The sequence below is a fragment of the Mercenaria mercenaria genome, unplaced genomic scaffold (assembly GCF_021730395.1).
Source record: "Mercenaria mercenaria strain notata unplaced genomic scaffold, MADL_Memer_1 contig_1994, whole genome shotgun sequence".
In the NCBI taxonomy this organism is placed as follows: domain Eukaryota; kingdom Metazoa; phylum Mollusca; class Bivalvia; order Venerida; family Veneridae; genus Mercenaria; species Mercenaria mercenaria.
In genome coordinates this window covers 20,872-47,409 of record NW_026460019.1, presented here as the reverse complement: position 1 = coordinate 47,409, position 26,538 = coordinate 20,872, and the positions used below count along the sequence as shown (strand labels likewise).

General features: G+C 34.2%; 1 protein-coding gene across 4 annotated transcripts in view; it reads left to right on the top strand.

Annotated features, from left to right (window-relative positions):
- Positions 1-25,324, top strand: part of LOC128552063 (uncharacterized) — a 30,965-nt gene extending 5,641 nt beyond the window's left edge. Inside the window, exons 2-16 of one of the 4 annotated variants that reach the window (XM_053533059.1) lie at positions 168-494; positions 1,530-1,904; positions 2,747-2,809; positions 3,109-3,282; positions 3,820-3,990; positions 4,566-4,739; positions 5,308-5,469; positions 9,876-10,202; positions 10,750-11,124; positions 11,976-12,038; positions 12,340-12,513; positions 16,527-16,640; positions 22,469-22,607; positions 23,021-23,085; positions 23,235-25,324. In XM_053533059.1, the coding sequence (XP_053389034.1) occupies positions 168-494; positions 1,530-1,904; positions 2,747-2,809; positions 3,109-3,282; positions 3,820-3,990; positions 4,566-4,739; positions 5,308-5,469; positions 9,876-10,202; positions 10,750-11,124; positions 11,976-12,038; positions 12,340-12,513; positions 16,527-16,640; positions 22,469-22,607; positions 23,021-23,085; positions 23,235-23,335 (2,804 nt within the window). In that variant the 3' untranslated portion in view covers positions 23,336-25,324. Of the gene's footprint in view, positions 1-167; positions 495-1,529; positions 1,905-2,746; positions 2,810-3,108; positions 3,283-3,819; positions 3,991-4,565; positions 4,740-5,307; positions 5,470-9,875; positions 10,203-10,749; positions 11,125-11,975; positions 12,039-12,339; positions 12,514-13,312; positions 14,733-16,526; positions 16,641-22,468; positions 22,608-23,020; positions 23,086-23,234 lie in introns of those variants that run through there. The other 3 variants (XM_053533060.1, XM_053533061.1, XM_053533062.1) reach the window with 3 other exon arrangements.
- Positions 25,325-26,538: the final 1,214 nt, after the last annotated feature.

Below are 26,538 nucleotides of genomic sequence, written 5' to 3'. Positions count from 1 at the left end.
TGAACTTTTAATGTTTGTGTGTGTGTGTGTGTGTGTGTGTGTGTGTGTGTGCGTGCGTGTGTGTGTGTGTGTGTGTTCGGGTTTAACGTCTTTTTCAACATTTTTTCAGTCTATTTGACCTACAGCAGGTAAAAAATAAACATTGAAATATTTGTTTTCTATAACAGCCCAGTTATCTCAAAAGGAAACGTTGAAGAATATTACAGAATGCGTTCTCAATGCCGGTATTAGATTAACCTGTGCAGGGGACGAGGTGATTGCAATACATTCCCTACAATATGCCTACCACGTCCGTTGTGATGGAACATGTTGTAATACCTATACAAGTACGCACTGCTTTGCTGATGCTGAAGATACAGACATTCAAGACATCCGTCGTGACTGCTCAGGCAGGTCGTCCTGCAACGTACTTAACCTTCCAGATAAAGTATCCTTCTGCTCATTCGGTTTAAAGGACATTTCTTATGTATTTCTACAATACTTTTGCATACCAGGTAAGTACAAAACACATATCAAAATTTAATAATAATGAAATTTAGTGCTTTTCATGATGAAACATACATTGAAATAGGGTGTCTTGCCTTGTGAGTTGACTAGTCCTGTATAAGCTAGCTTGGCCTATTAATATTCAAGTTGATAGTACACTCGGAGACCAGTACGCATAATGAATATTACAGTTTCCTGTTATGCCTATTTGTACTATTTATGGTTTGTAATGCTTGTCATCATGTCGATCTTATTTTGTATCACATTACAATTTATTATACCACACTTTTGTCTACAATGGTAAAATCCCATTACCCGAAAAAGAGATATTTTGACTATCAGAAACATTTTCAACTTTTTTGACACGTGACCAAGCGAAAGTGGCTGTCAGGTCATGTGACCGCGCTGATATTTTGAATGTCATATAAGGGCAAATAACTCCTTCAATCTTTTAGCAAAATGATTGCCTCCCTTGTACACAATGTCCTATTGTAATAACGTCACTATTCAATGTGTACACAGGTAATTACCGCGCTAAAGATGAAACTGTTGATTTAAATGAATTTAAAACATTTAAAAAAACTTTTTATGTGCTTAATTTTGTTCGGTATAATAAAATAAATATCATATGACAGCTAGTGTGACATTGATATTGTCAACCCTCGAAACAGAATGTCGCCACTCGGCTTTCGCCTAGGGTGACATTCTGCCCTCGGGTTGACAATATCAATGTCACACACGCTGCCATATGATATTTATATAATCTTTTCTGTTCATAAGGCAAGGTATTGCCAAATAAGGTAATAATATTTTGTGCTGTCTTGTTGTCTCAGTCGGACAGTGTTTTCCATATCTTTTCACATCAGTAAATTACTCGTTTTCTTGAATAAACGTTATACTAGTCTTTTATGTAATATCAGTCATAACAATCTGAGGTTCTTAATTAACTTCCCGCAGTTTGATTGTTTGTTTTTGTTGTTGTTGTTGCTGTTGATTTGTTGTTGTTTTTCTAATTTCAAAACTGATATATCATGTATCTACAGAGGAAAGACTAGCTTCCATATGTTCAAACGGACAAACACTTACGTCAGACGATGCTCCACTCTATTTGACAAATGATAATTATCCGAGTGTAACGACCGGAAGTGAATCATGCTCCTGTTCCCTTGAAGTATACTCCTGCTCTTCCAGCATTAACATGTACATAATGGACGCAGATCTGTACTTAGATACAAGTAATTGCTACCAGACCTTAGAATTTCTAGATGGATCTGATAAAACTCTGTATGTGATTGGTTGTGAAAGTCACTACTTGAACCAAATAGAAAACAACACAGCGAATAGCCATTATCTAAAAATAGATTTCATCAATAACAGTACGTCAAACCAAGAAGGATATTTTTTCATTGGCCTCGAAGGTAAGTTGAAACTCATTCTAAACAAGTAGTTCGTGGACTTTATAATTAGAAATACATTATTGATATTGTGAGATAATTTTCAAAAATATCAAATATTTGCAATAAATAAAATATTTGCACAGCATAGCTCATATTACGTCAAATATATATTTTCTACATAAAAAAAAAAAACATCCATTATCAATAATCAAATAATTTTAAATCATAAAACGAATGTGTTCTTTTTATATGTTTAAAATCTGACATGAAATTTTAGCGATGTGTTTCTATTATAGTGATAAACAGTCTATAATGAACTCAAAATACAGGCAACATGTACATGTACATTATTTCTTACAAGAACATAACAGTATATGCATCCTGTAATTAAAATGCAATAGAATTTATGTTCCATAGAAACATACAACGGTTTTCAACCAACATAAAATTGGCACGTGACTGGCCGAGTAACTGTGTAAATTTTAGTAAATACATACAATAAAAAAGAAAAGCGCATTTTATTTTATTTACTCGTGAACATGCAGTATATGAACGATAGATTGACCTTCCAGAGGATAAATTAAATGTCTTCAATATATTAATCAAAATTGGTGGCTATTACAAATGTATTTATTGGCTAAGAGTTTGATACAATTTCCAATTATTTGAGAGGCTAATTACGTATTGATATCTATGTATTAAATACCCAGTTACTATAACATGCAATTTGTTCAATCTCGTTCAACTCTCATTATTATCATTACCCATATTCCGTGTAAACATACAGTATTATCAAACAACGTTTATTTGTTTTTTCTTTAAACAAACTTTAGCTCTATCTAAAAGCATTCATTTTGTTTTAGCTTCAGAGTCTGGAGCATCTTTCCGCCTCAGCTGCAGCTATGAAAAAGAAACATGGTGTGCCGGTAAATATAACATTTTACTTCCACGTGGTGAACATATTATTTGTCGCCGAAATAATTGGTTATTGTCATTTTTCATAAAAATAACATTCATAATTTAAAAATCTAATAATTTCTGTGTTCGTGATGATGACGATATGATATCATAACAATGTGTTAACCATCGACTTAGAAGAGATTATAAAAATAACTTTGATATAAGATTTATTGTATTGTAGCATTTTAGAAATATTAATTGCGTCAGGACCAGAGACTTTCAGTTTGTTAAGATTTGTAAACATGAAAACTATTTGTGTGTAAAGGATGTGGTGATGTACCAGTGATCGCGAATGGAAATGTAGAACTCAGCAATGTGAACGATTCCTCCTACGAAGCAGCAGCAAATGTTATCTGTGATTCAGGATATGAAACAAATACGCCTACTATAAATTGTCTTGCTAATGGTACATGGCCTGATCCGGTTTGTACAGAGAAAGGTAGGACTGTTTCTGAGGACTGATTGTAGAATGTATTTGTAAACGTCATTTTCTGTAAGACACTACTGTACATGACAAGAAAATGAAAAACAAAATAGTGTGGTTCTTTGTATATCGTCTTCTTGTCCTCGCGTTTATTGTATAATGAAAAGATATACTTAATGAAATAGCTAAGTAATAATAAACTAAAAATATCATATATTAATGGTTTATATAAATACATATAAACAGATATCATATCAATGATACCAGCAGTACCATTGTCACAGATATATGAATAATATCCCTAAAGATATTCGAGCACAGTGCTGGTTCATTTGCCTGAACCGCACTTTTGTTTTATCTTCTAAATGTAATAAGACTCCCTTCGAAATGGCGGATGGAAAGCTACAAATAAACCAAATAACATAATAGTATTGATGATTACATGATATATCCGAAGAGCTTTAACTCTAGGGGTTATTGTGTACTTATATCTATAGACAGTAGTCTCCAGTTTTATGTGTTAATCTAATACTATTTGGTTAAATTTTACAGACTGTGGGACATTGCCAGCAATTTCTTCAGGAAAATACGAACTAGTCGGTTCCAGTACAACATTTGGAGCTTCGGCTAGAGTCATGTGTGATGAAGGGCATAAGGCTGATAAACAAAGTGTAAATTGTCAGTCCACAGGGATATGGGGATCCGCTGTCTGCACGTTGGCAGGTACAGACTTTAGTTACTCCTGCGCCTTTTTCTGTTTTCTGTATGCAAACTTATTTATCTTCTGAAATAGAGGAAATTGTTTAGTACGGGCCATTCTCGCCTCTTGGAGTAATTATCACATGTATCTTAACTTCGTTATTATCGCTATATGGCCTGGGAATCCGTTGAAAATATTCGTGCTTTGTTAGAAGAAATTATACCTAATATCTATGCATTAAAGATTCCACTTAATTTGCGCTAGTTAGTGTTAATTCGCATTCATCGAGTTTCTGATAATGTGCAGGTAGAAAACAAGTTAGAAATTGTCAAACTGGATTCCTTTGATAACCGCTATGTTATTTATCTACCATTGTCATTATTTTCAGTTTACAAGGTTCCGAATACAAACAAAAAAGAACAGTTATGTTTGTAAAAACAAACCTTTTCAATTAATCACTAATCTACCACGTATTTTCACTTCTGCCGGAACTCTATATAAACAGTAAGCCTAACACTGGAAACCAAGCTGTGCAGTTTTATTTGTTATCGGTTTATATTTGTTCTGTCTTGCTTGAGTTTCTTTTCTATGCTTAAAGATTGCGGAACAGTGCCGGACGTAGTCAATGGTAATGTAACTCTTAACAAAGACAACAACACGACGTTTGCAGCTACTGCTTCTGTAGCATGTGAAGAGGGATATCAACCAGCTAAAGTCTCAATAACTTGCCAGGCTTCAGGAAAGTGGGAAACGCCTTTGTGTGAAACCGTCGGTAAGTAGACAGTAGTTAGTTCAAAACTGTCTATTCACCAACAAAAGTGACTACATCAGAACGACCTTTCGATATAACCCCGTCACAAAACTGACTGAACGATATTTCCAAGTCACAAATCTGACTATACGGAATATCCAGACCTAAACTACATATGTTTTAAATCAAACAGTATTCAAAGTAATTATAAAAAGTTATAAAAATCGTGTTCTCATAGGATGGCATGAGTAATAGCATAACATGGTCGTATAAGTTTGCGCAGGAAGTGTACCTTTTTATAAAACAGGTTACCTATTTTAAACTCGAACTTCAGAAAGTATTTTGTTTGCATATTACATTCTTAACAAGTCTTTGTGTATACACTTTACGTGTCTTCCATGTTGTCAGCACCCTTATTGGTATGTTCTGCCTGTACTTTTGCTTTTATTGTTGAAAGCGTAAAATTACAATTTCATTTCGCTCACCTGTAGTGCTAGTTACGTGATAAATATGCACAGCTGAATAGTTTAACAGCTGCTGTTACCGTACTTATATGAGTTATACAATCACATTATATATATCCTTACAGATAAAAGCACACCTTCATATGGTGGGTCTAAAGATGACAAACCAGCATTAAACCTTGTGCTTATCATTATCATTGTAATTCTGTGCACGTTATTCCTTGTACAGCTCGGAATTATGTGCTTTCTTCAATGCAAGATACATAGCATACGAAACAGAGCATCAGGTATAGTACATTGTTTTACTGCAAGTTACGTTACTATTAATTTACTGTTAATTCGCTATGTAATAGACATTCCTCATTTCTTTATGTTTCATTTATCAGTCCTGCGTGATGAAAAAAGTTCATCAGTCCATCAAAAACGAAACCATAATTAAGCATTTTCCGTATCAAATCAATATTATAAGGATTAAAATGCGGTGGTCGAAAAAGGGCAACTTTTACATTAAATTACTGTGGCATTTTTTTTGGCCTCTGATCAGGCACTTAATCGACCGCATGTGATTATGTTTAGCGCTTCGAAGTACTTTATATGTAAGCAATATATATTTTAAACATTTTTAATCTAAGTTATTGGGCATTTTTCTTAAGTCAACCTGGGAAATAAAACAATATTTTCATAGATGTTCATGGAACAGTTAACACTAATATTCCGCATTATTTTGGGCGCTATTTATCCGCATCTGGAAACAAATCCGACGTCGTCGAAAATAATTTTGAATTGAAACACTCATGAAATAGATATTGCATCTTTGTTTCAGTTTGTTTACAATCTCAAGTTCATTTGATGTCAGTTTTGCTAGTCGTATATGTTATATAGGTCATTGTATATATATTTCTTTTGTACACTGTCCGCTGTTGTATTTGTGACTATGTATGTCATCATGGGCTTTTTAGCCTATTTGATTTGAAATAAAATGTCTGTCTGTCTGTCTGTCTGTCATAACCCTTAAATTTCTCTGTTTTTCTTACTACATTTTAACAAAATTCAGGTAATAATTACATTAAATATTATTATTATATTATTATTATACCACATTTATATAGCACTCTTTTCATGCACTTGTACACGTTCAAAAGGGCTTTACAGAATAAATTGCAAAAATACAAACAAATACGTATACAAAGATAATGCATTCCACATGAACAAAAATCATGAATGAAAACAAGTATAATTTAAAAACAAGATAAAAAAACATAAATGTATCGGTCAGTTAACAAAATATTATACAAAGAAGTGGGTTTATACAGGCAAAACATTGTCGGTGCCCATTTGGACAACTCAGTTAATACGTGTTTAATTAATTTCAATGACAAGGATCATTTACTCTCCAATAAGGTGCTGTATAAGTGAAAACACGCTTCGATTTATAAAAACACATACGGCCTACAGTGAAACACGCTGTGATTCTTATAAACATATACGGTCCGCAGTGAAACAAGCTTTGTTTCACATAAACATAAACTGTCTGCAATGCAACACGCTATGTTTCGTATAAGCATATACGGTGTACAGGGAAACGCTAGGTTTCATATAAACATATAAGGCATACAGTGGAACACAATGTTTCATATATACATATACGGTCTGCAGTAACACACGCTATGTTTGATATATAGAGAATATTACATGTGTGCGTGTCTTTTCGTATTGAATTTATTTAACGAGTTAAATAAAATAATAAAATGTGAGGCGCTGCCATTTTATCAATTTTATTCAACGAGTTTAATAAATTCAATGTGAAAAGTCACAAATGTAATATTCTTTTTATCACATGTTAGTCTTTCTTGTAGAATCATAAAAAATTCTTCTTTCTTTTACTATATAATTATAGAGGATATTTATTTTTTTTCAGTGTAAGATAAAAATATATTTCACCGAGTGAACACTATAATGCAATATTTTCACGAGTGAAATATATTTCGATCTTACACTGAAACAAACAAATTTTCTATTTATTTTATGCATTTTAATGTTTTTAACCAAATGATATTCAGTTTGTCCGCGCAACGTCACGTGCATCGCATTATAACATCATAATGTCGTGACGTCAGGATGCTTTGTAGAAAAAACAAACTATAAATAGTTCTATTACCACTGGGGGAATCACATGATCAAAATAATCTCTAAACCAGAGTTAAATTTTGAAGAAAATTAATAAATTTCCTACTATGGTAAGATATAAAACATAGCCTAACATATGACTAATGAAAATTGTTAAATTATTATGTAGTTGACAATGACAGCTATTCTGTAATTACAAACACTAAGGAAAATACTAAGTCTCAGTTTCTTGAAGTGTTTTAGAAAATCATAAAGTGATTGTGATTAAAATCTATATCGTTTTAGGATACATCTATGTTGCCATATGATAGGCTATATTTAAGATTTACAGCAAAAGTTGCTTCAATCTTATCCAATATTATTCATAAATTTATTTTGGTTTATAGATTATTTTGATCATGTGATTCGCCACAGTGATTACGTTTCCTGATTTCTTTTACATTTCATTATGATAAAATATAATTATTTATGATGATTTTAGGCTACTATTTTTATATATCTTTACTTTTACTGGAGAATATTTTGCAAGGAAATTCCTATCATTTATAATTCGTATCATTTCGCATTCAAAAGTAGTTCCGTACCAGTGAAAAATAAAAAAAGATATTTTTCACTGTGTGAAACAGTGAAAATATCAATTTTATTAAACTGATAAATTTCAGTATATCACAGAAGAGCATAATATAAAAACAAAACAATTTAACCAACGTCTCCTATATTATAATTGACGTCGACGTCAAAGCTTTATTATCATTTTAATTTAATGGCTTTATTAAACTGCCGCAACGTCAAACATGTGACTAAAACATATACGGTCTGCAATGAAGCACGATGTGTTTCATATAAACATATACGGCCCGCAGCAAAACACGCTCTGTGTGTGTGGTGGGGTGGGGGTGGGATTAACGTCTTTTTTCAACAATTTTTCAGTCATATAAACGACGGTGTCTGCTTGTAGCAGTGGGCATAATGCCCAATTTATAGTGCGGCCTCACTGGAATATCACGCCGTAGACACGTGGCATGATACCCCACCCAGTCACATTATACTGACACCTGACTGACTAGTCCTAACACTATCCTCTTAATGCTGAGTGCCAAGCGAGGGAGCTACTAGTACCATTTTTAATGTTTTAGGTATGACGCGGCCGGGGATCGAACCGACGACCTCCCGCACTCGAAGCCGACGCTCTACCACTAGGCTACCGAGGCGGTTTTGTCATATAGATATAAACGGTCTGCACTGAAACATGCTGTGTTTCATATAAACACATATGGTCTGCAGTGAAACACGCAATGTTACATAAAATCATGTACAGCCTGCAGTTTAACACACCAAGATTCATATAAACATATACGGTCTGTAGTGAAACTCTTTGTTATAAAATATATACGATGCGTAGTGAAACGTTATGTTTCATATAAACATATAAGGTCAGCAGTGAAACGCTCTACGTTTAATGTAAACATATACGGTCTGCAGTGAAACACGCTATGATCCATATAAACATATACGGTCTGTAGTGAAACACTTTTTTCATATACAAATGTAGATATATACGGCTATGTTTCAGTATGCAGTGAAACTCTCTATGTTTAATATAAACATAAACGGTCTGCAATGAAACACTTCGTTTCATATTAGCATATACGGTGCGTAGTGAAACGCTATGTTCCGTATAAACATATTTGATGTTCAGAGAAAAGCACTTAGATTCGTATAAATATAATTATACGATCTGCAATCTCTGGTCAACATTTTTCCCATATGGTCAGCTTGTAATATACATGACTTAAACGTCATATTGAATCGGCAGCTTTGTAAACAATATGACAATGTATTTAGAAACTCGGGGCTTTGAATTCTTCATGTGAAAAAGCCATCCAGCTGGCTTACGGAAGGTCTGTGGTTCTACCCAGGTGCCCGCTCGTGATGAAATAATGCACGGAGGGGCACCTGGGGTCTTCCTCCACCATTAAAGCTGGAAAGTCGCCATATGACCTATCATGTGTCGGTGCGACGTTAAATAAAAAAAAACAAAAAAACAAACAAATGAGCCATGGATATTATGTACATATACGGAGGATTTTGTCATATCGTATTTGTCGATTTTGGAAGGATTGGGCTATAGCGTAAAAATTTTGTTTCTACATAAAAAGTAATAATGAAAGTTAATCATTTATCGTGTATTAATCCGAGGTTTTTATTCTTTCCTGCCTTTTGGTTTTAATTTATTTTCTGTTTGATTTCAGCGTAATAATCTAGAATTATGATTGGGGTATGATAAAACAAATTTTATCTAAATAAATAAAAAATTCTCCGTTCCCAGAATTAGGCAACCTGTATGTCGTGTTATATAGGAATGATACAAACTCACAGTATCACAGTAGCTAAAATATGTTTAATATTAACATATACAATTAACAATTCGTGGCGATAAGTGTGAACTTTTAGTGTGTGTGTGTGTGTGTGTGTTCGTGTTTAACGTCTTTTTCAACATTTTTTCAGTTTATTTGAACTACAGCAGGTAAATAATAAAAATTGAAATATTTGTTTTCAATAACAGCCCAGTTATCTCAAAAGGAAACGTTGAAGAATATAACAGAATGCGATCTCAATGCCGGTATTAGATTAACCTGTGCAGGGGACGAGGTGATTGCAATACATTCCGTACAATATGCCTACAATGTTAGTTGTGAAGGAACATGTTGTCACACCTATACAAGTACGCACTGCTTTGCTGATGCTGAAGATACAGACATTCAAGACATCCGTCGTGCCTGCTCAGGCAGGTCGTCCTGCAACGTACTTAACCTTCCAGATAAAGTATCCTTCTGCTCATTCGGTTTAAAGGACATTTCTTATGTATTTCTACAATACTTTTGCATACCAGGTAAATACAAAACACATATCAAAATTTAATAATAATGAAATTTAGTGCTTTTCATGATGAAACATACATTGAAATAGGGTGTCTTGCCTTGTGAGTTGACTAGTCCTGTATAAGCTAGCTTGGCCTATTAATATTCAAATTGATAGTATACTCGGAGACCAGTACGCATAATGAATATTACAGTTTCCTGTTATGCCTATTTGTACTATATATGGTTTGTAATGCTTGTCATCATGTCGATCTTATTTTGTATCACATTGCAATATCTTTTCTGTTCATAAGGCAAGGTATTGCCAAATAAGGTAATAATATTTTGTGCTGTCTTGTTGTCTCTCAGTCAGACAGTGTTTTCCATATCTTTTCACATCAGTAAATTACTCGTTTTCTTGAATAAACGTTATACTAGTCTTTTATGTAATATCAGTCATAACAATCTGAGGTTCTTAATTAACTTTCCGCAGTTTGATTTTTTGTTTTTGTTGTTGTTGTTGCTGTTGATTTGTTGTTGTTTTTCTAATTTCAAAACTGATATATCATGTATCTACAGAGGAAAGACTAGCTTCCATATGTTCAAACGGACAAACACTTACGTCAGACGATGCTCCACTCTATTTGACAAATGAGAATTATCCGAGTGTAACGACCGGAAGTGGATCATGTTCCTGTTCCCTTGAAGTATACTCTTGCTCTTCCAGCATTAACATGTACATAATGGATGCAGATCTGTACTTAGATACAAATAATTGCAACCAGATCTTAGAATTTCTAGATGGATCTGATAAAACACTGTATACGATTGGTTGTGAAAGTCACTACTTGAACCAAATAGAAAACAACACGGCGAATAGCCATTATCTAAAACTAAATTTCATCAATAACAGTACATCATACCAAGAAGGATATCTTTTCATTGGCCTCGAAGGTTAGTTGAAACTCATTCTAAAGTAGTTCATGTACTTTATAATTAGAAATACATAATTGATATTGTGAGATAGTTTTCAAAAATATCAAATATTTGTAGTAAATAAAATATTTGCACAGCATAGCTCATATTACGTCAAATATATATTTTCTACATAAAAAAAAAAAACATCCATTATCAATAATCAAATAAATTTAAATCATAAAACGAATGTGTTCTTTTTATATGTTTAAAATCTGACATGAAATTTTAGCGATGTGTTTCTATTATAGTGATAAACAGTCTATAATGAACTCAAAATACAGGCAACATGTACATAATTTCTTACAAGAACATAACAATATATGCATCCTGTAATTAAAATGCAATAGAATTTATATTCCGTAGAAACATATAACGTTTTTCAACCAACATAAAATTGGCACGTGACTGGCCGGGTAAATGTGTAAATTTTAGTAAATACATACAATAAAAAAGAAAAGCGCATTTTCTTTCTCGGCTACGCCACTCGAGAACATTCAGTATCTGAACGATAGTTTGACCTTCCAGAGGATAAATTAAATGTCCTCAATATCCGTATATACAGCTAATCAAAATTAGTGGCTATTACAAATGTATTTATTAGCTAAGAGTTTGATACAATTTCCAATTATTTGAGAGGCTAATTACGTATTGATATCTATGTATTAAATGCCCAGTTACTATAACATGCAATTTGTTCAATCTCGTTCAACTCTCATTATTATTATTACCCATATTCCGTGTAAACATACAGTATTATCAAACAACGTTTATTTGTTTTTTCTTTAAACAAACTTTAGCATTATCTAAAGGTATTCATTTTGTTTTAGCTTCAGAGTCTGGAGCATCTTTCAAGCTCAGCTGCAGCTATGAAGAAGAAACATGGTGTGCCGGTAAATATAACATTTTACTTCCACTTGGTGAACATATTATTTGTCGCCGAAATACTTGGTTATTGTCATTTTGCATAAAAATAACATTCATAATTTAAAAATCCAATAATTTCTGTGTTCATGATGATGACGATATGATATCATAACAGTGTGTTAACCATCGACTTAGAAGAGATTATAAAAATAACTTTGATATAAGATTTATTGTATTGTAGCATTTTAGAAATATTAATTGCGTCAGGCCCAGGTACTTTTAGTTTGTTAAGTTTTGTAAGCATGAAAACTATTTGTGTGTATAAAGGATGTGGTGATGTACCAGTGATCGCAAATGGAAATATAGAACTCAGCAATATGAATGATTCCTCCTACGAAGCAGCAGCAAATGTTATCTGTGATTCAGGATATGAAACAAATACGCCTACTTTAAATTGTCTTGCTAATGGTACATGGCCAGCTCCTGATTGTACAGAGAAAGGTAGGACTGTTTCTAAGGGAGCAAGGGACAGTTAATTTGAAAATTCCACAAATCTGCGCTGATACTAGTGCGAAAAAAAAGCATGAAAAATCCAATTTTGATACATTCAAGGCAAGTGTTGAGCGAATGAATTGCATAGACTAAGCACATCATTGTGTGACATTTTCAGCCTGCCGATTCTGTTGCTTCTGTGGTAAAAACGAGTAAAACGCAGGTTTCAGGACACTAAATTTTCAGGCAAAAATGGCCCAAAATGCACACCTTGCGCGACCTGTACCGTATTATCTGCAAATGACTGACCTAAACCACATGCATCTTTTTAAAGCATGTGGCCAGACGAAAATAATGGTGGGAAGAAAATTATCTCATAACCGTTTACTTTTTCCGCTATTTTGAGCTGAATCTGGATGGATGAATGACCGTTTCCATTTCGTCTGAATTCCGTTACCTCAGGTAAGACTTTAGACCCGGCCGTCTACACGGAGCTAGGAAAATCGATTCAAGTACATATTTACTTAACACAATAACTACTCGTACGCAGGAATCCTCAGTTCTATAAACATCATAAATAACCAGTTGAATATAAATGCTTTTAAAGTGCATCTGTCTATTTTATTTAAAAAACGTACCCGGGCCAAATGCGAAACTGGCCCCTGCCACTTAAGGACTGATTCTAGAATGTATTTGTAAACGTCATTTACTGTAAGGTGGCAGGGGAGAGCAAATTTGCAAATTCCACATTGACGTGTGGGTACCAGTGTTGAAATATCCATAGAAATCTCGTTTTTGCTTATTTTAGTTTGAAACTCCTATGGACCATTGCAGATACTACAGACTACATAAAGACGCCTCTCCGGTCCTATGCACCTGTCGCTTTCCACGCCAGATGTAGTGAAAATCGACCACAGCACCCAAATTTTATAGACCAAAAATAGCCTTACCGGGCCTCACTTTGAACTCTGCCATTCATTCATTTCTATTTTTAAATCCAATTTCGTAGCATATATGTATAGTACCGACATGCATACCCAGATGGTGTAAAATGTGTCTGCCAACTACCACTTTATTTCTCTAATTTTCACTTGAAAAAAACGTGGATGGATGACAGCCGCGCGTCTGGCCGACTTTTTGTTCTGATATTTATGTTTTAGCCTCAACCGGAAGTACGGAGCTAGGAATTTTAAAACACCCGTCATGTAGAATCATTAACCGTTCCACATTCCCCAGATATACTAAAGAATTAACCAGTAAGATAGATATGCCTTTATATCTACCCTGTCCTGTTTATACAGAAAATCGACAGGGGCCAAAACTACGAAACCGCTCCCCTGCCACCTAAGACACTACATGACAGGAAAATGCAAAAAAATAGTGTGGTTCTTGTAACTCGTCTTTCTGGCCCTCAAGATTTGTGTACAATGAAATGGAAGTCTTTAAAAAAAACTAAGTAATAACGAACTTAAATATATCATATATGAATGGTTTATACATGCACTCAGAAATCATATCAGTGATACCAGCACATTAACTGGCGGTACCATTGCCACAGATATATGAATAAAATCTCTAACGGTCGAGCACAGTTCTGTATCATCTTGCCTGAACCGCACTATTGTTTTTTCGGCGAACGCCGTCTAAGAACGAATTCGTTACCTATGCCACGTGACTTCAGTTTGCAAATCAAACTACTTGATAACGCATTATAGATAATTTATCAAAATGGAAGATTTATGCAACACTCTGCCTGATTGGACGAGAGTGTCAATTTCTTTCACTCTGTTGATTGTGCTACGCTGAGTGAAATGTAGACAAAGCGTTTATCCTAAACGACGCTGTTCACAGTTTTAAAGCTAACTTTGGCTCAGTATATTTAGCAAGAATATTGATATATCTAAAAATGATAAGTAAGTTTAATAAATATGATAAAAACCTGTTCAAATACCAACATATATCAAATTAAAGAAAGAGCTGAATACGGTCTGCGTATCACATGAATAAGGGTGTGATAAGAGTCTTTTATGTAGAGAAGTGCTTTTTAAAAGATTTTCCTTGTTACAATTGTCGTCTGTATATGAAAAGGTTTCTTGCTTTTGTGACTTATTCAGATTGCATATTAAAATGAGTACTTGTTTGCTTTGACATATTTGTTATAAATTATTTAACTGATTTATTATATATGAATATTTTTCTTTAGTATGGTATGCAAATATTGAACTCAGTTGAAAATGAAGGTGCGCTGCATACAGTTTATCTATGTGATACGACTACGGTCAAACTTTGCTTATGAAACAGAAATATTGAAATAATTACAATTGTATGTTTTGCTTGACCTTCACTTTTTTATAGGTGTGACGTCATTGTCCAAAGATTCATGAATAGCGAATATGCATTTGTTAAAGCGGGATCAGTTGGCCTATTTTAGAAATAAATAATAAAAAATCCTTTAATTGATTTTTTCTCATGTATTCTAATCAACTTGATTTGTAGCATCTTTATTAAGCCCGCAGCCAACTTTGTTCAGCTGGGACATTTGACCCCTTTTAGGGGCTGCTAGAGCTAAAACTAGACTAGCCTTTATACAGCGTCTCATGAACAGATTGGTGGATCTTTGTCATACTGGATCTGGAGCATCATTATAAGGTCCTCTTCCAAATTTATTTATATAGGAACTTGGGCACTATTATAGCTAAAAGTAGATATGCCTTTCTTCGCATTAACCACTAAAATGTAATGGATTTTTATCAAACTCGATGTGTAACAATATCGTAAGGTCTCCAGCTATTTTATTACAAATGGGGATAGGGACCAATTTAGCTAAATATATAAACACGTTTAATGACCTCTTCTCATGAGCCGCTTCATGAATCTTCATCAAACTAGTGCTGTAATTGTTCGTCTAAGGATAAACGAAACAAAATTGCAACCCTACGAAACCTTTGCGAAAAATTAAAAGAGAACCATTTAAATTGTTAAAGTGCGGTGTTTAGTTTTGCAATTTGAAAAATGTAAGATGAAAGATGAATGTTAGATGAAAAAAATCATAAACTTCTTTCCTTATAACAATTCGCCGACCATCATTTTTAAAGATATTTATTGTTTTCTTCTAATTGGAACCTCATGAACATTTCAAACCAGTATAGATTACATTGGTAGCTATTATATCGTAGAGGTTGCTCATGAGATACATGTAGGGTTATTTTAAGCGAAATTAAGAATAACAAATACTAGTTTGTTAAGTTTTGATCAAGTCCGCTCAAACCGATATGCATGTGTATGAAAAAGGTACTCAATTGAAATAAATTTGTAAGCAAGAGCTAGTCCCTACTGCTAAACTGGCTGTATCAAAGGACCAGACAGGATTGCTCGAACGTGTCACTGGAGCCGACTAAAACAAAACTATAATCCTGGGATGTATGAACTGCCCATAAAAATAATTTTGGAATATTAGAGGACTTTGGCTATGGCCGTGGAGGACCTAAATCTTTAAGGTCGAGCATCTCTTTTCCAAAAGTTGATCAGTTTTCAAATCTGATATCAGATTATGAAAACTCGAAGTAGTCTTTCTTTAGCTTATTGTTATTTTTAATTTTCCAACATGCCGTCTCTTACTAACTCATTCAGCATGTTTTCACCGAACTATATTATTCAGAACGTTTAGTTATTATTATTTTATATATGAATAAAATCCCTAACGGTCGAGCACAGTTCTGTATCATCTTGCCTGAACCGCACTATTGTTTTTTTCTTCTAAATGGAACAAGACTTTCTTCGAATTTTAAAAATAAAATGCGTTTTTCTTTCCTGAGATTGTTAGCATTGATAACTAAAGACATACAACAAATAAGAATAATAATTATATATTATACAGTCATATCTACATATGAGATTTCTGTATAATTCAAGCTTTTTCTGTCAAGGTAAATTATTATACACCAAAGTAAAACAGTATAGAAATGTACAATTAATGATTGAACACTATGCATGTAGGTATATGTTATTATATTGTAAAACAGCCGCCTGTACAGCAAGTCAGTGGAGATGTACTAATGGAGACTGTGTGTTAGACAGTCAGAGATGTGATAATGTTCCCGACTGCACGGACCAGTCTGATGAAGAAAACTGTGGTGGTAAGTCCAGTAACGAGTACATAAATCACAATCAGTTAATGTAGTCAAACAATAGGAAGAAAATAACAAAGCTGGTGTGAAATGTTTCTTCATAAAATAAATCTTACTTGATGAGTACTGAGAACGAATACGTGATGAAATGGACATTTACTAAATATTTATTGAGTAAAGCATGGATATGTATTCACGAAAATGACATTTGAATATTTAAATCAGTATTTTCCAGTTTTTTAATTGTTTTGTAAAGTAATATACACGTTTTATAACTATGCTGTTTAATTTTCATGTAAAACAACTCTTTCCTTCGATGATTGGGTGTAGTTTGATTTTTTTTCAAATTATGGGACTGACCGTTTAAACAAATTCAACATTATACCGTAACTGTACTGAATTCATTAACCCTTTGTGGTCAACTTACAATAACGTATGCGTGCTGGCCAGAACCTCTTGAAAAATTCAAACCAGTATAGATTACATTGGTAGCTATTATATCGTAGAGGTTGCTCATGAGATACATGTAGGGTTATTTTAAGCGAAATTAAGAATAACAAATACTAGTTTGTTAAGTTTTGATCAAGTCCCCTCAAACCGATATGCATGTGTATGAAAAGGGTACTCAATTGAAATATATTTGTAAGCAAGAGCTAGTCCCTACTGCTAAACTGGCTGTATCAAAGGACCAGACAGGATTGCTCGAACGTGTCACTGGAGCCGACTAAAACAAAACTATAATCCTGGGATGTATGAACTGCCCATAAAAATAATTTTGGAATATTAGAGGACTTTGGCTATGACCGTGGAGGACCTAAATCTTTAAGGTCGAGCATCTCTTTTCCAAAAGTTGATCAGTTTTCAAATCTGATATCAGATTATGAAAACTCGAAGTAGTCTTACTTTAGCCTATTGTTATTTTTAATTTTCCAACATGCCGTCTCTTATTAACTCATTAAGCATGTTTTCGCCGAACTATATTATTCAGAACGTTTAGTTATTATTGTTTTTCTAAGTTTTATTTTGTTTTGCGTTTTTCTTACCTTGTGGCCTAAGAAAAGCAAGTCAAGAGATAGCATGGACGGACAAAATTAAAACCAAATTGATTTTGACAGGAATCGTTATTACCTTCAAATCCATGTTACAAGTTGATTCTTTTTAATGCATATACAGTGTAACATAGAATGAAGTGTTATCGCCGTATAGTTGCATCAAAATGTCGCATGTCGCATCGTTCGAGTCGTATCATACCGTTGCAGGAAAGATAGCTAACACCGGAAACGTCTCAAATTTAAATAAAAGTATATCATACGAGTATATGAAGAGTATGCTATAAGGCTATATACCAATAAAAGAATTTGTTCTTTGTTTCATATAAATTCAGCTACTTCAGACCAATTTTGTTACAGTTCCTAGATTTTCACTCCGTCGTAGACCTATTTTCCACAAGATATCCATACATTTGCTTCAAGAAAACGAAAAGAAAAAGGGGTGTTGAATAGTATGCAGTGAAATGCAAGTCAACTGAAGTCAGGTACCCTCATATTGCCGCATTTCAGAAAGCTGTCCGCAGAATAAACACCCTACTTTCGTTTTCAAGTAAACAACTCGAAAACATGCGAATATTAGCATGAAACGTGTCCTATTTTATGTAAAATTCATTCCACGAGTGAAATAATGCCCATTTGGCCCCCGATTTACGCGCAAATGCGCGAAAAATGGAAAAATTAGGATCTATTTATTAGGGACTTCTTTCGACTACACCACGGAAGCACATTTTGGACCGAATTACTGCATTATAACCATAAGCGAGTAAAACGCAAACGTGTAGTAGACATGATTCTGTTGAGTCGAATTGTTAATATTTGTCAAGAACTGGTTCTAGAAAAACAATACAATATGAACATCTGAAAATTGTAATTACAAGTGTTTAATATACTGCATGTACACTATCCAACATTTTGAGGCGCATGCATTTACGCTTTGACAATATACGAATAGTGTTCTTCGGCTACAAATAAGTGACTACCATTAAACAGATGTTATTATTATTATTATTATTATTATTATTATTATTATTATACCAGATTTATATAGCGCCCTTTTCATGATAAACACGTTCAAAGGCGCTTTACATATAGTAAACGCAGCCACACAGGGCGCGAAATTCATCCTCTACTAGTACAGACACATCTAGCGATTTGACCAGAGGGACAGAGTGAGATAAAGCCCCCAGAACAGATAGAGAGAAATCCTTTTTAGATACAGGCCTGTCCGGCTAACTTAGCCTAGCTCTTTGCGAATAGGCACTCTGGTTCTTTAACGTGCCCGGTGTATAGCACCGATACATGCGAAGCCGTCTTTCCTGGGAAGAACCAGTACAGGCCTCTTAGTTAGGTGGGAGACACTAAAGAGCATCTCAGAAATTTCCAGTGCCTGGACCGGGATTCGAACCCCGGACCTCTGGATTGACAGTCAAGCGTGTTACCACTAGACCACCGGCCCTATGTTATAAGTAGCAAAGTAACCATAATGTCACATTATTTATTAAAAGTCACGGCTTTCATGACGACCAATTTTTCTATGTCATGGCTTTCTGTTTACAGTTAGTTAGATTTATGACTTAGAAAAATGGGTATCTGGACATTTCTTTCATGATTGCAAAGCGTCTGTGATACTGTGAACAGAAATTTCATGTACCAGTTTCGGTTTCCAGCAGGTAGTTAACGTTTTTCAGTTAACGTCACAGAAAGCGTACTCGAATGACAAATTGTTTCTCTGATATTATTACCAGATGCTATTGAAATATATTTACCGGTATCTATTCACAACTGCCACGATTTTTACATTGCCAGTATGCATTTTCCATTACTTGTTGTTTGACAGAATAATACCCGAAATTATGGCGCTTTTTCTTTTCGCACAAACGTTTTACATCTGGAGAGTTGAAGATCTCCGTCCCCTGTTGACAACGGGGCATAGCTTAATCTGGATCCTACGGTGTTCCGTTTGGACAATCGTGACTTTTATTTAACACTAAACCGCGATGCACGATGGTACGATGACGAAAATGCGATGGCGCGATGGCACGATGATGAAACAACGATGATACGATGGTGAAAACGCGATGGCACGATGATGAAATCGCGATGGTGCGATGGTACGATGGTGAAATGTCGATGTAATATCGCGTTTTCATCATCGAACCATCGCGTTTTCACCATCACACCATCGTGCCATCGCGTTTCATTATCGTACTATCGTGCCATCGCGTTTTCATCATCGTACCATCGCATTTTCACCATCGTGCCATCGCGTTATCACCATCGTACCATCGCGTTTTCACCATCGTGCCATCGCGTTATCACCATCGTGCCATCGCGTTATCACCATCGTACCATCGCGGTTTCACCACCGTACCATCGCGTTTTCACCATCGTACCATCGCGTTTTCATCATCGTACCATCGCGTTTTCACCATCGTGCCATCGCGTTATCACCATCGTACCATCGCGTTTTCACCATCGTGCCATCGCGTAATCACCAGCGTACCATCGCGTTTTCACCATCGTGCCACCGCGTTATCACCATCGTACCATCGTGGTTTCACCATCTTACCGTCGCGTTTTCACCATCGTACCATCGCCTTCCGGTTAGAAAGGCGTAATTCCGTGCACTTGAATTTTTGTCAACAATAGATGAATGTATCTTAATGTATTTTGTGAGAAGAAATTTACCATTTAGATTCTGCTGTTTTGCAAAATGTTTTTGAAAATGTTCAGTGCTCAGCTCATTAAAACTGTGTAAAATCTTCAAGACCACGTCCTTTGTATTTATGTATGCATGAAAGTAAATAAAAAGCTGGATGTAATAGTTATTCTTGTTAGGATGTAGAAGGTACATAGTGCAATGTGAAAATGAGATTTATTACTGACACATAATTATACTGTACCACTGCGCATGACCACCGGAAGGCGAAGGTACAATGGTGATAATGCGATGGTACGATAGTGATAACGCGATGGTACGATGGTGAAAACGCGACGGTAGGATGGTGATAGCGCGATGGCACGATGGTGAAAACGCGATGGTACGATGGTGATAATGCGATGGTTTAGGATTCAATAAAAGTCACGATTGTCCAAACGGAACACCGTAGGATCCATACCACAACTTCTACTTCAATGTAGCTACTCGTCAAAATTCGCAAGTAGATATACAGGAATAGCGTCTTCTGTATGTATGTAAGCTTTTGTTTCGTGGTTTATGACTTATTTCGTCGAAAAGACAACCTGCACAAGAATAGTCTACGAATTTTTAACTTGTCTTGGGACATTATCTTAAGTATATCAAATACATATAGCGATCCTGTTGTGGGATGTTGCAATATTTTGGGAAGATGCTCACGTACGAAATGCGTACTTGGCAAGCACATTGCCCAGAGGCAGTACATTACTACAATACATCACAGTAAACTAACCTGCGATAATTAGGCTTGTCAAACATATTGTTTCTATGCAGTAAATGACCCCTATTAATTTAAAAACCACAGGGTCCAAATGACCTAGAACCCTCACTTAATATGTAGGTAATGCACATTGCCAATGTTATTTTAATGACAGGCCTGATGGTCAAAGGTCAGAACTTTTAGTGACCGTTAGTAAAAAAGAAGATTCCTCTAGGATACCAATTGTTTCTGAGATTTCTAATGCTTCGACCGATGATCTTACACTTAATAGGCACGATGCTTCGGGCATAATTTGCCCAGCAAAGCGATCTTCTGGTAATGCATTTCTTAAGAGACAGCTAAGACAGATAACTTATGGACAACTTAGCTAATACGAGGGATGTTCTAAAAGAAATGCAGCACGTATTCGCAATTGTTCGTGTTTAAAGTTAAATAAATTATTTGAACACAACTGAAAGTTGGACATTTTTCTTGTATTTTGTACACATTTCACGAGAACAAAATAATAAATTATTTTTCTACAGAAGTTTGATTACGATACCGTCATATACACAAAAGATAAAAGACTGTTTAGTTTCGTAACTGATTTGGCACATACGATTTGTTTGAATGGCTATAAAAATGTAGTTGAGCTCGATAATTTAACAACCAAACGTTGAATGATGTAATTGTGTCTCTGTTACTCGAATAAAGATTTTACTTTTGGAAGTGTCTGTATTTTTGTGAGAAATATCCAGTTTAATGTTGACATAGATTTTAAACGTCGTAGTATAAAAGATATAAAAAGCCGAAGAGGAATTTTCATAGGGAGAAAGGGACTTTGTAATGAAAAATGTCGTAAATACACGATTTGAAAAGAAAACTGCTAATCTACTTCGAATTTGCACATTTTTTAAAGAATTTGGTACATAAGTAATGAGAATAAAATTTAACATACATAAACTGACAACACTTAAAACAAATTTACAATTGCAGGAAATAATGTAACCAACACTCAAAAAATCAACATTTTTAAAAGAAGACAGATGTTTTAATAAGACTGTGATTTAAAATGTTACAGACTTCAGCACATGCACTTTAGAATTTTTTAACAAAACGATTTTGTCCTTTTCTTAGTGTTTAGTTACCTTTATAATATACCCGAAAAAGGGTCAAAATACACATGATTTTTTTTACAAAATGAGCATAGCTTGCAAAAAGCGGATCCAGTTGCATTAATTTTCGAACACATTATATGACACACCCAACAGTCTTGTACCATTAGTTTATATTGTTGTAACTTTGGCCTTCCATATAATCGTATGCTATACTGAAAGGTACAATTTTATTCTTCTTGTGGCAAATACTAGTATTTATGTAACATCCTCAGATTGTTTGCAACGTCCACTGGAGACTGTAGAGACTGGTGTTTCTTCAAACATAGGAGCTTTCGTCGGTGTTGGCGTTGGTACTTTCGTAACCACCCTAATTATTGTGACCATTGTTTTTACCCTTTACAGATGCCTGCGGTAAGACAGTATTGATATACTCTATCATTGGTCAAACAAATACTATATGTTAATACATTGTTTATTTAGCTGTTGAAATTATAGACATTTGGCCGAATTTTACAAATGTAACATAAGTAGCATCTTTACAGTTGCATACAATTCTACGGAATGAAGACGTTTTATAGGTAATAATTATGGTACATGACATATTATGCATGTTGCACTTCAGAATGAGAAGAAATGTTAATAAATTAAATGCCATTACAAAATGAGTATTTTGGCGATGTGCATGAATACATATCTCAAGATTTATTCCTGGTAATGACAATTGTTTTTTATCGAATACTTGCCGAAAGACTGTTTAAAAAGAGCAATGTTTCTATGTGTATTGTTCTGACATTTCAAGACAAAATTATTTGATTGGTTTTCAGACTTAGACGAAAGCATACACAGAAAGATGTAAACAATGTTCGTGATGCTCATAGACAAAAAACAGGTAACTATAATCATATTTCTTGACTAAATTAAACCTTTATATTCTTAGATTTACAGTTAGGTGAATCTTGGACATATATCTAGCAAAATGGTCAGTGTAACTAAATGTTCTCAATTTATAACATTAATAAAATCTAAAATTTATTTCAGGCACAGGAATTGATAGCGAAACTTCGTTAACATATGAAAGTCTAGATGACACTAAAAAGGAAAGAAATCTGTACAGCCAGCTTTCAGCTTCAAACGAATAGCTTGACTAAGTCACAAAAGAAAATAACGCTTAGTCACATGAAAATGGAAACAACATCGCATGATATTTCAGACTACATCAATGTCAAAATATAAATAGATAGTGGCATTCATTAGATGATTAATCAAGAATCCCTATTGACAGTTTTAATAATAAGTGTTTGTAATTTGCGTTGTGTGTTGTGCTGATTGCTGCTATCATTACATTTTCGAATTTACAAAACAATTGCCTTAGTAAATTACCAATTTTGATAAATTGTTTGTATGCTAAGAATAGTTAAGCTGAAACGATCGATCTACAAACTAGTATAGATCAGAAAAAGAAATCTAGGCGCAATCCTTGATTCGAAAATGGACATGGAAAAGCATATAAGTGCCGCATGTCGATCTTGTTATACACAGTTGCGTCAAATACAACATATAAGGGACTACATCACCTCCGATGCCACAAAGTCGCTAGTAAACTCCCTGGTTACCGCACGTCTCGATTACTGTAATGGTCTTTTGTATGGCATTCCAAGGTCTTGTTTAAACAAACTTCAGAATGTTCAAAATGCGGCTACACGTCTAATTACGAGAACACGCCGTAACGAGCACATAACACCAGTGCGTAAAGAACTACATTGGATTCCTGTACCAAACAGGGTGGAGTTTAAGATCCTGACCCACACCTATAAAGCTCTTCATGATCGTGCCCCTAAATACATCAAGGACATGCTTGATGTATACAGACCTTCAAGAAATTTAAGATCACAAAATTCAAATTTACTTGTTGTGCAAAAACCACGTACTGTAAAATACGGTGACAGAGGTTTTCGACATGCTGCACCAAGACTAAGGAATGCTCTACCTAATGACATAAGAAACTGTGGAACACTCGCATCCTTCAAAAAATCATTAAAAACACATTTATTTGTAAAATACTATGGACAGTGACAATGCATATGTAATAGTCTGACTGTGACTTTGTCAGCTTACCAATCCTAATTCTTTTCTTAGTCTCGTTATGAATTGTATTTTAAACACTTCAGTGTTGTTTTCTGCGTAAAACTGTTTTAGATGTAATTTGTGTTTAACCAGACAATTTGTGCTGTTTGTAGTCATATGCTTTAAATTTTGATGGAATTATGCCTCTTTTTAACTTAGAAAGTTTGGTTAAAGTTTTTGATAAAGTAAAATCAAATATCTCTGTTACTATCAAAGCTATTGACTTGAAACTTAAAATACTTATTTACCATCCCAGGAGAAACAATCCCCTTCATTCTGATTTGAATTTTGACAGAATTATGCCCCTTTTTAACTTAGATTTTTTTTATTTATTTTTTTTTTAAATATCTCTAATGCTATTAAAGCTCTGTACTTGAAACTCAAATAGTTGTTTACAATCAAAGTCTACACCAGGAGACACAATTCCCATAACTCTGATTTGAATTTTGACAGAATTATGCCCCTTTTTAACTTAGTATTTTTGGTTAAAGATTTTGATAAAGTCAAATATCTCTGTTACTATCAAAGCTTTTGGCTTGAAACTTAAAATACTTACTTACCATCAAAGTCTACACCAGAAGAAACAATACCCACAACTCTGTTTTGGTTTTTGACAGAATTATGCCCCCTTTTAACTTAGAATTTTTTGTTAAAAGTCAAATATCTCTGTTACTATTAAAGCTTTTGACTTGAAACTCTAAATAGTTATTTACAATCAAGGTCAACACCAGGAGACACAATTCCCATAACTCTGATTAGAGTTCTGTCCCTTTTTAACTTGGAATGTTTTTACTGGCAAAGCTCTAATTCAGAGTCAAGCACTGAGAAAAGTCGAGCGCGCTGTCTTACGGACAGCTCTTGTTTTTTAGATAGTCTCTTGTAATTCTATATAGAATGGCCATTTACTGATGATATGTATGATTTTTATTGTTTGTATATATATATAAAATGTAAATGGATGAGACTCAAATAAAAAAATAAAAATATGCATAGATATATTGCAAGTGCGATATTGTTTTGATTTTCATGTAGTAGCCTGTGTTTAGCTTTTAATCATGTTAATTATTATTTAATTATTTTAAACACGTATCTTAATTTCATAATTGATCCGTATCATTGCTTTTATTTTTATAACTATCTATTGTACATGTATGTCCATTCTATTGTTAAGCACTTTTTAACGTATATTCTTTTGTATGAAAAGAGTGCTATACAAATATGGTATAATAATAATAATAATAATAATAATAATAAACATAATAAACGGCAAACTGCATGAACATATCCGCATTTGGTGTGTTCTTGGTATGTAACGTCAGAATGTTTCGGATTATGTCATTTAAAATCGAATGGAACTGTCAGTTTTGTTATCTGTAAAATCTTACCACAGAACTAATTATCGAGGGAGCTAACTCCGGAAAGAATATAGCAGTAAAGGTAGTTAAATTAAAAAAATTACCACCCCCACCCCTTAAATCGTTAAATACTTTCAATGTTTCTGGTTTAATAGTATCATTTATAGAATTTTTTTTTTGCATGTTGGCATTAAGGTCAAGAAGGCGTAATGCAGCGTCATCTAGCGGAACGTCAAACATTACGCTTGACGACGCCATGGCTTTGCGTTCTAAGCGTTGACGGTAAACAGCTTGTACGCTAAAGATTTCATTTCGCATCCAGTTTTTCGTCATATTTAAACAATAAAATATCTACTTGTAGTTCATAAAAGAAGTTGGTATAAATACTGCCTACTTTAAATATATATTTCTGATATATTCTTTTCCATCAAAGCTATAATGAACGCCTTGAAGCAAAAAAATATTTATTTATGATTAGCGTAAAAACATGGCTAAGATTTTACCAGCATTTGGCCGTATTCATATTGAACACTCAGATAAAAACTTCCACCGTTTCTATCAGTATGTGTATTTCTTTCTAAATTTAAATAACATGAACATTATAGCTGGATATAGCCACTAAATCGCTGTCTTTTTCAACTTAACCGGGTGATATGAATGAACAGAAGTATGAAATACGAAAGATCGGTGCCGTTTCCAAAATTTAGAACCCGAGTCCCCCGAAACATGACCGCTCAGAGTCTGTTTTAAAACGACACTATCAAAGAAATAAATAAAAAATAATAATAAACAAGAGGGCCATGGTGGCCCTATATCGCTCGCCTGTTATCATTGCACTTGAGGACAAGAAGGTCCTCAGAAAA